This window comes from Eucalyptus grandis, chromosome 8, assembly GCF_016545825.1.
Source record: "Eucalyptus grandis isolate ANBG69807.140 chromosome 8, ASM1654582v1, whole genome shotgun sequence".
NCBI lineage: Eukaryota > Viridiplantae > Streptophyta > Magnoliopsida > Myrtales > Myrtaceae > Eucalyptus > Eucalyptus grandis.
In genome coordinates this window covers 26,962,513-26,977,738 of record NC_052619.1, presented here as the reverse complement: position 1 = coordinate 26,977,738, position 15,226 = coordinate 26,962,513, and the positions used below count along the sequence as shown (strand labels likewise).

The 15,226-nt window shown below is 40.6% G+C and overlaps 1 protein-coding gene and 1 long non-coding RNA gene across 2 annotated transcripts; one reads left to right on the top strand and one right to left on the bottom strand.

Moving 5' to 3' along the window:
• The first annotated feature begins 895 nt into the window (after window positions 1–895).
• Window positions 896–5,922, top strand: LOC104441057 (anthocyanidin reductase ((2S)-flavan-3-ol-forming)). The gene is made up of 8 exons (XM_039301220.1): window positions 896–1,199; window positions 2,287–2,468; window positions 3,248–3,456; window positions 4,012–4,178; window positions 4,661–4,861; window positions 4,958–5,117; window positions 5,258–5,471; window positions 5,570–5,922. Exons 3-8 carry the CDS (start codon window positions 3,330–3,332, stop codon window positions 5,712–5,714), a joined length of 1,014 nt encoding a protein of 337 aa, XP_039157154.1. The 5' UTR covers window positions 896–1,199; window positions 2,287–2,468; window positions 3,248–3,329; the 3' UTR covers window positions 5,715–5,922.
• A 1,515-nt stretch (window positions 5,923–7,437) lies between these two features.
• Window positions 7,438–8,385, bottom strand: LOC120286820. Its single transcript, XR_005545530.1, has 2 exons — window positions 8,354–8,385; window positions 7,438–8,138 (listed from the first exon to the last, which is right to left on the bottom strand). It is a non-coding gene; the product is annotated as an uncharacterized LOC120286820 (long non-coding RNA).
• Window positions 8,386–15,226: the final 6,841 nt, after the last annotated feature.

Below are 15,226 nucleotides of genomic sequence, written 5' to 3'. Positions count from 1 at the left end.
CACCTGGATCTCAGTCTCGAGAGCAGAGGAGGCAGAGACAGAGCGAGTGATTCCACCAAGCAGTCTACCCAAGTGGTCGCGGGTCATACTAGCAATCAATCCTCTATTAGACGCCGTGGGAAAGGAGCCGTTCAGATTGATCTTCATCGTGCCTGCCCCGGGGGGGGTTGCCAAGACCGATTAGGGCTCAGCCAAAAGGAATGGCCTTTGGAATCCTTTTGATGGACTCGTTTCTGGAGATAGGCCAGGGCAAAAGCAGAATCGATAAGCTGATCTGGGGACATCCGAAAACGGCGAAAGATGAAGTTGTTCCGCGCCTTCCAGATTTCCCAAAGAAGGCTTGCAACCTGCTCAAAATCTGGTAAGCCTCTGTTTTGATTGAGGAAATTTGCTAACCATGAGTCCATTCGGGTAGGGGTATAAGCAAAAATATTGAGTTGTGCTTTTGAATGAGTCCAAATGCGTTGAGTCCAAGGGCAATGCAAGAAGAGGTGTTCATTTGTTTTACGGGGAGGCGGAGGAACAAAGACCACAAGACCGGAGATGGAATGATCCTTCAGTGGAATAGGTTGTCCCTGGTCGGTAATGCATTCTGACATACTAACCATAAAAAATTACGAATCTTGGGTGGCGTTTGTGCTTTCCATATCTTTTGCCAAACAAGTTTGGGTGGTTGGTAGGAAGATGAAGCCTGAGAGTGTACCTGCTGGTGTGTAGATTGATGAATAACGTTGTAGCCACTCTTGACAGAATAGATGCCATCTTGTGTGCCTGTCCATATGAGTTTATCTGCTGTAGATTGTGGCCAAAGTTTTAACTGGAGTATCTGCTGTACAGTGGAGTCATCAAAGAAACGATTGAGTTGAGCGATATTCCATTCATTTGAAGAGGGGCATATCAGACTAGCAACGGTGTGGGGTTCATCGCGGAGAGTAGGACCACCTAGAATTCTAGTAGATAACCATCTATCCTCACGGACTTTTATTGATTGGCCATTCCCGACTGACCATTGAAGGTGTGGACTAATAGAATCTCTTCCTAACAGGATGCTCAGCCAACCCCAGGAAGGTCTATGACCTCTGTCAACATGCCATAAGGATTTGGAAGGAAAGTATAAACCTTTAAAGACACGGCTCCACAAGGACGAAGGATCTTGAAACAATCTCCAGGCCTGTTTGCCCAGGAGAGCCTTGTTAAAGGTCAGAAAATCTCTGAACCCCATACCTCCAGTATCTTTTTTGGCTTTTAAGAGATCCCATTGTTTCCAATGAATGCCAGATTTATTGTTGTTTGTTTGCCACCAAAACCTGGAAATTTTTTGTTCAATGGATCTGCAGATTGAGACCAGGATCTTAAATATAGACATAGCGTACTGAGGTAGTGATTGAACAACCGATTTTAAAAGAACCTCCTTGCCCCCTTTTGAAATGAAAGATTCTTTCCATCCCTCCAGTTTTGCATTAACCCTGTCAAAGAGCCAAGCAAACATATTCTTTTTTGAAGAACCCCAATCGGAAGGTAAACCTAGGTACTTACCAGATTTTTCCAAAATAGGAACCCGAAGTTCACTAGCCAGGTTAACTAGAAGAGGCTGAGGGCATGATTTCCCCATAAATAGACCTGATTTGTTTCTGTTAATGGCTTGACCAGTGGCTAAGCAGTATTGATTGAGGATGTTACCGAGATTTTGACATTCGCTAGTTGTACCCTCCACAAAAAAGATAGAATCATCAGCGAAAAGTAGATGAGATAAAACAGGACACCATCGATTGAGTCTTATACCCCTTAGAGAGCCCATGTCCATAGCTTGTAGGATAAGAGATGAGAGCAAATTAGCCACCAGGATAAATAAATAGGGAAAGAGAGGATCGCCCTGGCGTAGACCCCGAGTTGGCTGAAAAGTAGGTAGCAGTTCGCCGTTAAATTTAACACTAAAAGATGTTGAAGAGACGTAGTGCATAATCCAGGAGATCCATTTAGCGTGAAAACCCAACTGAGAAAGATAGGCAACCAAGAAATCCCACTCCACCCTGTCATAGGCCTTTTTCATGTCCACTTTCAATATTCCCTGAAACTTTTTCTTGTTTTTGCGAATTCTGATTTGATGTAGAACCTCCTGAACAATGAGTATGTTGTCTTGTATTTGTCTGCCTGAGACGAAGGCACTCTGTTCTTGGGAGATTAGCTTAGGTAGGCAAGTTTTCAGGCGATTTGCTAAGATTTTTGATATGATTTTGTAACTAAAGTTACATAAACTAATCGAATGAAACTGATCTAACCTTTCAGGGTTTGGAGTCTTGGGAATTAGCGAGATGGAGGTCCTGTTGATTTCTGCGGGCAGCACTCCCGAACTGAAGAAAGTGTGGAGCATACGATAAACGTCCTCCTGAATAATATCCCAGTGGTGGTGATAGAAGAGGCCATTCAAGCCGTCAGGACCCGGGGCATTGGTTGCGCCCAGCTGAAAGGTAGCCTGTTTTATGCAGCTAGTTTTATGTTCACATTTTGATGCTTAAAATGGTCATCCCAGCAAAAGACATTATTGGCTGAACCAAAAAAAAAAAAAAAAAAATCTCCATCAGTTCAGAAACTTAGTTATATAAATTTGAGCCATTAGTCATAATAATCCCAAAATCTTTCCCAATATATTCTGCAGAAAGCAATAAAGAAGACAAATATAAATGGATCAAAAAGAGAAAATAAAGAATTTTCTTTAAAAAGATTTCATGAAAATTCATAAACATTCGTCAGATTAATTTATGATTTATGTCTAACTAATCTATAAAATCGTTATTTAAAAGTTAGTAAGATGGGTTAGAAGTTGATTCATAAAATGTCTCGTGTTTTTTATAACCTAATCATCCCAATTTTACAGAATTCATGTTCAAAATTTTAGAATAGATCAGATATTCATATTTTCAAATTAGAAATAGCATTTTAGGTTCACTTGGTGAGTACGTTACAATTATATTCCTAGTTGCCTCCTTTTGCGGATTAGATGAAGGAAAGTGAGGGTGTGCTGAGTTGTGGCTTTCATTATTACATTCTTGTTTTAAGCCTAAAAGATTACGTTATTCACAAAGAAGTGAACTTATGGATACTCGAACAGAAAAAAAGGAACTTTTAGATACTCTTAGATACTCTTTCCCCCAAAAATAGACAAGACTATCTTGATGCACTTTAAATTCCATCACCTCAAGAAGGCAAAGAATCCCTCTAAAAAATCTTTGCTATTTCTACTGCGCAGTAATTGTCTCCCTGGTGCGTGATTCGCACCGTCTCTTTCTTCCTCTCAAGAATTCAATTGCCGACCACCCGCTGCGAGAGAGATGGCTGCAGAGATTGGAGGGAACAAGAAGGCATGTGTTATTGGAGGGACTGGTTTTGTGGCTTCTGTGCTGATCAAGCTTTTGCTTGAGAAGGGTTATGCTGTGAATACCACTGTTAGGGACCCAGGTTGATCTCCCTTTTACCTTTTTCTTCTAAAAAACATATAAAGATCAAGTATTTCCTCCATCTGCTTGGTCTGTCGGTACATGTGAATGCTCTGTTTTGATAGCATATTCCTTCATTGATTGCTGATTAGTTCCTTACAGTTGGACCCCCATTTGTTTGAGAAAAAAGTCAATTTACCCTCCAAAACAACGCAAAATTTCATTTCACTTCCTGTGCTCAAACTTTTGCCAATTCACCCGCAGATGAAACCAAGTTCTTCCATTTAGCGTAATCTGAACAGCAGGATTCAGGTCGTCAGGTTGCCATTACTATAGTGTATGTTTCACGTGATCAATGAGAATGGCTCATGAGAGCGGCACACACAATAAAATTGGCCACGACATAGTTCTGACTTTTTAGATCGCATTTTAGTAATTTGGTAGTGCTCACAGACTACTGAAGTATTCTCATACTCCAGCAACATGGCATGGCTTGATTGTGTGGAAGCTGCAGAACTAATGGATAGGGCACTGAAGTTGGAACTGTCTGTTGATTTGCTATTTTACATTGGTGCAGATAATCAAAAGAGGGTATCCCATCTCAATGAGCTCCAGCAGTTGGGTGTCCTCAAGATTTTCAGGGCAGATCTCACCGATGAATCGAGCTTTGATGCTCCTATAGCCGGCTGTGTCTTTGTCTTCCATGTCGCGACCCCAATCAACTTTGCTTCCGAAGACCCTGAGGTATGTAACAAATGCATGACCCAGACCTGGGGCAGTCCTCGGCAATATGCAGGCGAGACTAAGTGCATGTCTCCTGTCCCACATCATTTAGGGGCCTAATTTATAAGGCTTGGGTTCCTCTAGTATGGACTGCCCGAGAAGAACAAAATCGAGGACTCCATCAGAGCCGACTCCTGCAGCGTGTGGGGCTAGGCGTTGTGCCATATAAGGGGTGGAGAATGTGACGGACCCAAATCAGGGTGGGACGGACTAAGATTGCCTCGGTAGTACGTGGCTACGCGGCTAATTTTATAAGGCTGGGTTCCTCTAAATTGTATAAACGTGTTTTCTTCGGTAGTATGAGCTGCTCTAAGAAGAACAAAACCGTAAGGACTTAGTGTCCAAAGCGGACGATATGTATAGTGGAGACCTGAGTCCTTACACTTAATTTTCGACGAGTCATTTTACTGGGTTTTGAAATCGCTTCTGCTCTAATTTTACAGAATGACATGATCAAGCCAGCCATGCAGGGAGTCCTGAATGTTATCAGAGCTTGCGCCAGGGCGAAGGCAGTGAAACGACTCGTGTGGACTTCATCAACAGCTGCAGTTTCGATCAACAATCTTCAGGGGACGGGTTTGGTCATGGATGAGAAAAACTGGACTGACGTTGGGTTCCTGACCTCTGTGAAGCCGCCTGACTGGGTAAAATCAGTTGGCCATGGGGTGTTCGATTTGACGTTTGAGCTGGTAAAGAAGTCAATATGAAAATGATGGGTTTTCCAATTTCACTATTTTCAGGGGTACCCCGCTTGCAAGACGCTGGCGGAGAAAGCAGCGTGGAGATTTGCGGAGGAAAACGATGTTGACCTTATAACTGTCATCCCAACCCTCCTAGCTGGCCGTTCTCTCACACAGGATGTCCCCAGCAGCGTCTGTCTTGCAATGTCGCTGCTAACAGGTCGAAAACCGTCCACAGTACTATAAGTTCATTAACTTGAGAGACCGGACACAACTGATCCTGAGCGGGAACAAAACTAATCACAGAAATGCACAAGAGAAACGTGCTTGTCCTAATGCCTCTGATATTTCTTTTTGCAGGAAACGAGTTCTTGATAAATGGCCTGAAAGACATGCAAATGCTGTCGGGTTCCATTTTTATCACGCATGTTGAGGACGCCTGCCGCGCTCACATTTTTGTGGCCGAAAATGAATCTGCTTCTGGACGATACATCTGCTGCGCTGCCAACACCTGTCTTCCAGAACTCGCAAAGTTCCTGAACAAAAGATACCCCCGGTACAAAGTCCCAACAGAGTAAGTCACTACCAACTTTCTGGTACATTTGTATGCGCAGGTTATTCAAAAGACCAATCTCGTTGTCATTATAATTGTGAGCCGAATTCCTTACGCAGTTTTGGGGATTTCCCGTCCAAGGGCAAGTTGATTCTCTCTTCGGAGAAACTAATCAATGAGGGCTTCACTTACAAGTACAGCATTGAGAGTATCTATGACCAATCTGTCGAATACTTCAAGGAAAAGGGACTGCTGCAGGTGTAGTAATTTCTGTCGGCATTGCGGATCTGCAGAAATCAAAGCAATGCTTGACCAGGAAGATGTGAAAGAAAAACAGGTCCTTAGGATCCATCGATCAGCCTGTTCTAATTGAATGACGCATGGATGTGAATAGAAAAGTGTAGCTCTTGCATCTTTCCTAAACCATGAACCGTGTGAGATAAGTCATCTTAGTAATCCCCAAATATTTGCTTTAGTAGCTGAGAACTTCTAATCTAATGGACCTGTTGGTTCTGTCAGAGAAGTTGATTTACCTCTACTAAATCTATCAACTTAGTTTCACTTAGTCTTTTGCAGTAACAATAACACTATAAGTTAAGCAAGACAATATCCATCCGGATTCAGAACTAAGTGAATAACCTCTGAAAATCAAAGACAAGGCAGTGCAAATAAAACTATTTTGAACGAGAGGAGTGAAATGATACGAATCGCATGTCAAATTATAGAATATTCCCTTTAAAAAAAAATTCCATTGGATCGTGTATAATTTTATGTGTGATAATATTAATGAACACAATCATTGCAATTGCTCAGGGTACCTTTGCCGCACGGTTTAGGATTTAAGGTTTATCGAAACAAATAGGCCCAACAAATTCGAAGCTAACTCCTAATCCCTTGGTTATTTCACAAAAGCGATGTGCAGGCATCTCGCAAGTCGATGAATAGGCAGCTCCTAGTCCTAAATTTTATAAGCTCTGCTTGCGTATACATAAAGGCACAAAAAGATATCAAGTAAAAATCCAACTCTACCTACTCCGTAGGCCCTTCCTCTCTGTGCATTCCTGCTAGATTCATAAAATTGACTGCAAGCCGCAAAAATGGCACTCTAAGATCTTCATAAATAGAATCTAAAACACATTAACGAAGAAAAGATAGAGAGAGAGAGAGAGAGAGAGAGAGAGAGAGAGCGCTCATTCCCTCTGACCAGGCGCTCGCTGCGCCCTTCGTAGGGTCTCCTCTGTTGACCGATGGCCTTGTCCTTTGGCGTTTCAATACGTGCAGAGCGTGGAAGCCACCGGAGTTCAAAAGCAGGAGCTGATGGCAGAAGTCGTGGGAGACCCAGCGTTGCCGAGGCTGCTGGGATCAGAGCAGGAGGCCTCGCTGGTCGTTAGAAAGTCACTATGATACTGGGAATACCGCCGCCGCATCGGTGGCGCTCGTGATGGTCAGCATTCGCGTTGCATGGAAGTAACGCCCGCGGACAGCAATCAGCGAACGTCTGGAGAACGGAGTCCCCGTCAGGAATGGGCCAGCGATGGGTGTTGCTCTCTCCGTTCTCTTCAGTGTATATTGCATACATTCAGTTTTCTTGGAATCAAATCAGATCTTGATCACCACTTTCCTCTCTTAATACCTTCATTCCACATTTCAAATCCAATTTTGAAAGTCGCGCTTATCGTGAAATTTTCTTTGAAAAGTATATCAGAATCCTAACAATATCTGTTTTGCCCTTGCAACATGGACGATGCAAACAAGTTCATCCTAAAACCTAAATATAATGGGATGCAATATATGCTTAGGGGGTCAAGTCCACTCCTAATTTTATGGAAAAGTCAAAATTTAGATATCAATAACAAGGAAACTATCTAATCTTGCCATCTAAGTCGAATGACAAAAAATAAATTATTGGAGAAACCTACACGGTGAGAAACACAATAGAATTGCATAGTTCGATCAAAGTGTCGACACCCATTTTACGAGGTGCGCAAGACGCCAAGAAATCCCCTACAAATTCGAAGAATTCAAAGTTTACAATCACCTAATCAATCGGGTATTTTCCAGCCTCCAATTGCGCCCAAAACAGATCAACATTTATTATCTCACAATAACTCAATAACTCACTCGAGAAAACTTACAAATATAAAAACCCAACGCCCTCCTTGTTTGCCTTGTTTATGTCCAACGAATAAAATTCCATGTATACCGTGCCTGCTGGTCCTAAAGATTTTGGCCGTCGAAACTCTATGCAGTTAACGGTTGTAATTCATAAAGAGTAATTTCCTTTGATTGGCTTGTTGCTAAGCTTTCTTCTATTTTCCCTCCGAAGGGCTTTTATATCTCTCAGCAAAAGCGAAGAACAGGGTAGTTATTTAGTCTATTTCAGTTGTCTCTGCCATTTGATTGTAACAGGTACTGTGCATTCTTCTCATTCACATAAACAAGCGGCCCTCTCACGCAACTTAACTGGACAGGACAATACAAGTCCACAACTTCATGTGACAAGTAGAATCTTCCCGACATGCTGGCTGCTTTCCATGAGCTGGTGGCCCTCTGCCGCTTCGGCTAGAGGAAGATACTTGTAAACCACAGGCTTCACTTTGCCTTGCTCGATGGCTGGCCACACTTTCTTCTCTACCTCATCTACAATCGCATCTTTATTCTCTGGGCTTCTGGTACGCAAGCCTGCCGCTGCATATACAAACACATAAGTTTACAATGATTTTGCAAAAAGACTATTGCCAATATCACCGTTTGACCTGCTCAAGTCACATGCATGAAGTGCCCAAGTTCCATAAGGCAATGACTTCTATGGCGCTAACTATATCAGAAGAATCCTCAACCAATCCAAATATCCAATTGCCAACCACATCAACTCGAGAACCAACAAAATGCATTGGGCGAACCTTGCACAGTGAGGCGTCTGGCTAGAATACTTTGTTGGAGAAATCTTTCAAGAATATTTTGAAGGCGACAAAACATTTCTATCGAGTCTAGTCTGGATATCGATAGTTTAAAGTCTCAAGACTTTGTAATCTCAAGTCTCAAGACTCAAGACTCAAGACTCAAGACTCAAGACTCAAGATTATTCTCACTGATAGTCTTTCTAATCCAGTGGCGAAGGATATCCGAAGCCGAAGTATATGGTTGGGGATTCGATCCAATCCTCTGGAAAAGATCTCTTGGTTGGATAATCACTTCGGATTCTTTTATTCTTATCTAAGAACAATTGAAGATCCGATGGTCGACGAAACATTCTTGGAATGTTCTATTCTTGGAAACCAAAATCCTGATTGTATGGGCGAACAGGATTGATGGGCTATCATCAGATTCCTTAAATAGCTTGGATGATCTTCTTAATTGATTCCGTCCAACGGGTAGATTGGAGGAATTCCTTTGGTAAGTGCCAACGGCTATGATGGCATAAAGGAGTATAAAAGGAAGACGTTCTAGTTGTTTTAAGTGTGTGATCGATAGAAAAATTCCAGAGTCTAAAGAACCTTGATTGTTAGTCGATACAGTTCGAGCGAAATTGTATACACAGAGAGTGTTTATACTTGGTGATACCTTGAGCGAGTGTAGTAGATCATCTACATCGAGAAATCAAGGAAGATCAACACTGTAACATCTCTTTGTTCATAGTGGAATCCAGCCAATCGGCTGTCAGTGCAGAAGAGTGGACGTAGGCTTGAATCAAGCCGAACCACTATAAACCTCGTGTTTAATTCTCTCTTTCCTTTACTCAGTTTTACGATTGATTTTTTTAATACTTCATCTGTCTAAGTATTGTGCAATCTTCAAGAAAATTTTCATAAACCTATTCACCCCCTCTAGGTACTCGTACTAGCATTATCAATTGGTATCGAGCCCGTGTTCTTACTTTATTTGAAGTGTTTTACTTCGAGTAAAAGATCCATGGCTAGTATGCTAGCACCGGGGCTGGTGGAAGGGCAAAGCAATACCAGACCCACCCTACTTTGATGGAAAGGATTACAACATCTGGAAAAACAAGATGAAAGCTTTTCTACGATCAAAGGATCCTCTGAATGGGATGTGGTGGAAAGAGGAATTACTCCTCTTTTCGCTGTATCGGCATCCGAAAGAGGGAAAGAAACTGTGATACCAATGAATGTCTCAAGAAGAGATAAACAAGAGACAAGCACTCGATGCAAAAGCAATTTACTCTTTATATTGTGCTTTATCACCAACTGAATATAACAGAATATCTTCTTGTGATACAGCAAAAGAAGTCTGGGACAGATTACATATCACTTATGAAGGGATAGACCGAGTGAAGGAGACCAGAATTAACATTCTCCTTGGTCAATATGAAGCCTTCAAAATGAAACAAGGAGAATCTATAACCGACATGTTTAGCCGTTTTACGATATTGTCAATGGCCTTGAGAATCAAGGACAGAAAATTTCTGATCCTATGAAGGTGAACAAGCTACGCATGGACTCTCCAAGGATTGGAATCATATAAAGACTTCAATAAGAGAGACGCAAAGAATTATGCCATTATCGTAGACGAGCCGATTGGAACTCTTGATCTTATGAAGTGGAACGAATTAATGAAGACGAAGATCCAAGAGGTAAGAAATCCATTGCATTAAAATCTAACGATGATTCGATGATACGGACTCGAAGAAGATCTCGGACGATGAGGAGCTTGCTCTTATGATTAGAAGGTTCGAAAGCTAAATAGAAAAGGGAGAAGGTTCAACTCAAGGAAACAAAGTCTTCGAAACAGCAAACCAAGTTTGTTGATAATGAGGAACCAAACAAAGATGTAGTTTGTTTCGAATGTAAGAAAAAGGACACATCGGACCAAATTGTCCTCTCTGAAGAAGAAAAGAGGAAAAGCTGAAAAGTCTCGAAAAGCTCTCAAAGCCGAAACTTGGAGCGATACGAGTGTGAAGAAAGTGATGAGGAATATGCCAACCTATGTCTAATGACACAATCGGACTCGATTCGGATCGGACTCGACAGTGAATTTGAGGTAAGTGATTATAAAATCCCTGTCAAAGTCTCTAAATACATTGATGAACTATGTTTTAGTCTTAAGACTTCTCTAAAAAGGATTTCCGAACTTAAAAGGAAAACTCAGTTTTAAAACAAAAGGAAAATATTTTAGAAGAAAAAGTGAAAAGTTTAGACTTGAATGTTTCTACTCTTAAGGAGAATGAAGATAAACTTTCAAAAGAAAATGCTTTCTTAAAAACTGACTTATCAAATATTTCAAAGAAATTTTCAATAGGTCCGAAAAACTTGAAAAAGTTCTTTCAGTCCAAAGACCTTACTTTAACAAGTCTGGTTTGGGTATGACAGCAGAAACAATTCCTTTGATTGATTTTCCAAAAGTAAAAGAAAGAATTAAGAAAAGACCGTCAAAAGAGGCTTACAAAAATCATTTCAAGAAAGTCTTTGTAAAGTCTGTAGGTCGAAGTGCTCTAAGGTGTTCAAAGTGTAACAGTCAAGATCATTTTGAAAAAGAGTGTTCTATGGTTTGGAAGCCTGTTAAGAAAGTATGGCCTAGTAATGCTTATTCTACTAACGCCAAAGGACCCAAGAAAATTTGGGTACCAAAGAAAGCTTGAGACTCTCTTTTGAATGCGGGTCTCTGTCAAAAGAAAATTAAGTGGTATCTTGACAAGTGGATGTTCAAGACACATGACGGGAGACTCAAATTGCTTCATAAAGCTTGTTCAAGTGAATGGTGGAAAAGTTTCATTTGGAGGAAACAGCAAAGGAAGCATTGTGGGATTTGGAACTGTGAAAATTGGAAATCTCACAATAAGCAATGTCTCTCTAGTGGAAGGACTCAACTACAATCTTCTAAGTATTAGCCAATTGTGTGATACCGGTTTCAAGATCTCCTTTCAAGAAGGCATATGTTCTGGAATTAGCAAAGACTCAACTCGGTCTTTCATGGGTCGAAGGCATGGAAATATCTACCTTCTTGATGTAAAACCAAATGAAGCACAATGCCTAATCTCAATTCAAGATGAAGCGATCTTATGGCACGAAAGCTTGGCCATGTCAACATGAAACAATTAGCCAAAATTTCATCAAAGAAGCTTGTTCGAGGTCTACCTAAATTGCCATACCAAAAGTCGATTCATGCACTCCATGCATTTTGGGAAAGCGGGTAAGAAATTCATTTAAGCAAATAAACCATGTTTCTACTAATCATGTACTACGGTTGCTTCATATGGATCTCTTCGGACCAACCGAACCCGAGCATTGGAGGTAAGAAATATTGCCTAGTAATTGTGGATGATTACTCCCGCTTTACTTGGGTATATTTCATTGCAAGCAAGTCAGAAACCTTTTCGTATTTTGAAAAATTTGCTAAAAAGGTTCAAAATGAAAAAGAATGTGCAATCTCAAGCATAAGAACAGATCATGGAAGTGAATTTGAAAATCAAGATTTTACGAAATTTTGTGATAAATCTGGTTTTAATCATATGTTTTCCTCTCCATATACTCCAGCAAAATGGAGTTGTGGAAAGAAAGAATAGATCTCTTCAAGAAATGGCTAGAACACTTTTAATTGAAAGCAAAATCTCTTCACGATTTTGGGCTGAAGTTGTTTCAACAGCATGCTATATTATAAATAGAGTCTTTTTAAGACCTATTTTAGAGAAAACCCCTATGAATTGTTCAAAAAAAAAAAAAAAGCCTATTGTTTCATACTTTCATGTGTTTGGTTGTAAATGCTTTATTTTGAAAAATGCAAATGATCGAGTTGGTAAGTTTGAAGAAAGATCGGATGAAGGCATCTTCCTTGGATATTCTACATCAAGCAAAGCCTACGAGTCTATAACAAGAAAAGCCGGTCGGTGGAGGAATCAACGAATGTTAAATTCCAAGACTCAATGCAAGATGAATCCAGCCAGGACTCAGTATGAAGAGTCTGAACCTACTCCAGACCTTCCAATGCTTACAACTCAAGAAGCATCTCAGTCTCTGGAAGTCCAACATCAAGAAGCACATGAAGATTCAAACAAAGAAAGAGATCATCAACTAGGCAGAACAACCGAATGCGGAAGCATAAATCCGGTCATCCTAAAGATCTCATTATTGGCGAAATCAATGAAGGAATCCGCACCAGATCAAAAAGGCGTGAAGAATCTAGTCTTTGTGGCTCTCATTTCTGAAATCGAACCAAAAAGCATAGAAGAAGCTTTATCGATGAAAGTTGGATCGAGGCTATGCAAGAAGAACTCGAGACAATTCAACATCAATGATGTCGGGAATTGACATCTAAACCAAAAGGTAAAACATTATTGGAACCAAATGGGTATTCGGGAACAAGATGAATGAAGAAGGAAAAGTCGTACGAAACAAAGCAAGACTCGTGGCCAAAGGATATACGCAAGAAGAAGGAATAGACTATGATGAGACTTACGCTCCGGTAGCAAGGTTAGAAGCTATTCGTCTATTACTTGCGTTTGCTTGTTATAAAAATTTCAGGTTATTCCAAATGGACGTCAAAAGTGCATTCCTAAATGGATTCATCCATGAGGAAGTTTATGTGGAACAACCACACAGGGTTTGAAGACCCAAAGAAGCCGGACTCGGTCTTCGACCGAAAAGGCCTTGTATGGTTTAAAGCAAGCACCTCGAGCTTGGTACGACAGACTAAGTAAGTTCTTATTACATAATGGTTTTGTCAAAGGTAAAGTAGATACTACATTGTTTATCAAAAAGGAAAGCAAAAGCTTTTTACTTGTTCAAATATATGTGGACGATATTATTTTTGGATCATCTAATGAAAGTCTATGCAAGAAATTTTCTAAGTCTATGCGGGATGAGTTTGAAATGAGTATGATGGGAGAGTTAACATTCTTTCTTGGACTCCAAGTGAAACAAATGAAGGAAGGAACTTTTATTCATCAAGAAAAATATGCGAATGACCTTGTCAAAAGGTTTGGATTGGAAAAGTGCAAAAAGACCGACATACCAATGTCATGTTCTCAGAAGATAGACAAGGATGTGTTGGAGAAATCTTTCCAGAATATTTTGAAGCTGACAAAACATTTCTATCAGTCTAAGTCCGGATATCGATAGTTAAAGTCTCAAGACTTTATAGTCTCAAGACTTTGTAATCTCAAGACTCAAGACTCAAGACTTAAAATTATTCTCACGACGAGTCTTTCTAATCCGGTGTTGAAGGAAATCCAAAGCCGAGGTTTATGGTTGAGGATTCGATCCTATCCTCTGGAATAGATTCTTTGGTTGGATAATCATTTCGGATTCTTTAATTCTTATCTAAGATCGATTGAAGATCCGATGGTCGACGAAATAATCTTGGATTATTCTATTCTTGGAAACCGAGATCCGATTGTATGGGCGAACAAGATTGATGGGCTATCATCGATTCCTTAAATAGCTCGGATGATCTTCTTGATTGATTCCGTCCAACGGGTAGATTGGAGGAATTCCTTTGGTAAGTGCCAACGGCTATGATGGCATGAAGGAGTATAAAGGAAGACGTTCTAGTTGTCTTAAGTGTGTGATCGATAGAAAAATTCCAGTCGAAGATCCTTGATTGTTAGTTGAGACGAGCGAAATTGTATACGAGAGTGTTTATACTTGGTGACGCCTTGAGTGAGTGTGGTAGATCATCTACACCTAGAAATCAAGGAAGATCAACACCGTAACAACTCTTTGATCATAGTGGAATCCAGCCAATCGGGTCGGTGCGAAGAGTGGATGTAGGCTTGAATCAAGCCGAACCACTATAAACCGAGTGTTCAATTCTCTCTTTCCCTTACTCGGTCTTGCGATTGAATTTTTAACTGTTGCAAATTCTCTAATTGTTTAAATATCGTGCAAGCTTCGAGAAATTTTTGTATACCTATTCACCCCCTCTAGGTACTCGTACTAGCTATTTCAATTGGTATCGAGCTCGTGTTCTTACTTTGTTTGAAGTGTTTTACTTGAGTAAAAGATCCATGGCTAGTATGCTAGCACCGGGGCGATGGAGGGGCAAAGCAATACCAGACCTCCCTACTTCGATGGAAAGGATTACAACATCGGAAGAACAAGATGAAAGCTTTCCTACGATCAAAGGATCCTCGGAATGGGACGTTGTGGAAAAAGGAATCACTCCTGCTGCTGCATCAATCTCTCGAAAGAGGGAAAGAAACTGTTGAAACCAGCGGAATGTCTCAAGAAGAAATAAACAAGAGACAAGCACTCGATGCTAAAGCAATTTATTCTTTATATTGTGCTTTGTCACCAACTCGAATATAACAGAATATCTTCTTGTGTTACAGCAAAAGAAGTCCGGGACAGGTTACATATCACTTATGAAGGGACGGTCGAGTGAAGGAGACCAGAATTAACATTCTTCTTGGTCAATATGAATCCTTCAAAATGAAACCCGGAGAATTTATAATCGACATGTTTAGTCGTTTTACGAGATATTGTCAATGGTCTTGAGAACCAAGGACAAAAATTTCTGATCCCATGAAGGTGAACAAGCTTCTACGTGGACTCTCCAAGGATTGGAATCATATAAAGACTTCAATAAGAGAGACGCAAAGAATTATGCCATTATCTGTAGACGAGCTGATTGGAACTCTTTAGTCTTACGAAGTGGAACGAATTAATGAAGACGAAGATCCAAGAGGTAAGAAATCTATTGCACTAAAATCAAATGATGATTCTGATGATGCAGATTTTGAAGATGATATGGATGATGAGGAGCTCGCCCTCATGATAAGAAGATTCAGAAAACTAAATAGAAAAGGCAGAAGGTTCATCCCA

Bases quoted from the DNA above. Each gene is read 5' to 3' on its own strand.
- LOC104441057 (XM_039301220.1), top strand. From the start codon at position 3,330: ATGGCTGCAGAGATTGGAGGGAACAAGAAGGCATGTGTTATTGGAGGG. The intron at 4,862-4,957 runs GTAAAATCAGTT...CACTATTTTCAG, and splicing joins CTGTGAAGCCGCCTGACTGG to GGGTACCCCGCTTGCAAGAC. The intron at 5,472-5,569 runs GTAAGTCACTAC...TTCCTTACGCAG, and splicing joins CGGTACAAAGTCCCAACAGA to TTTTGGGGATTTCCCGTCCA.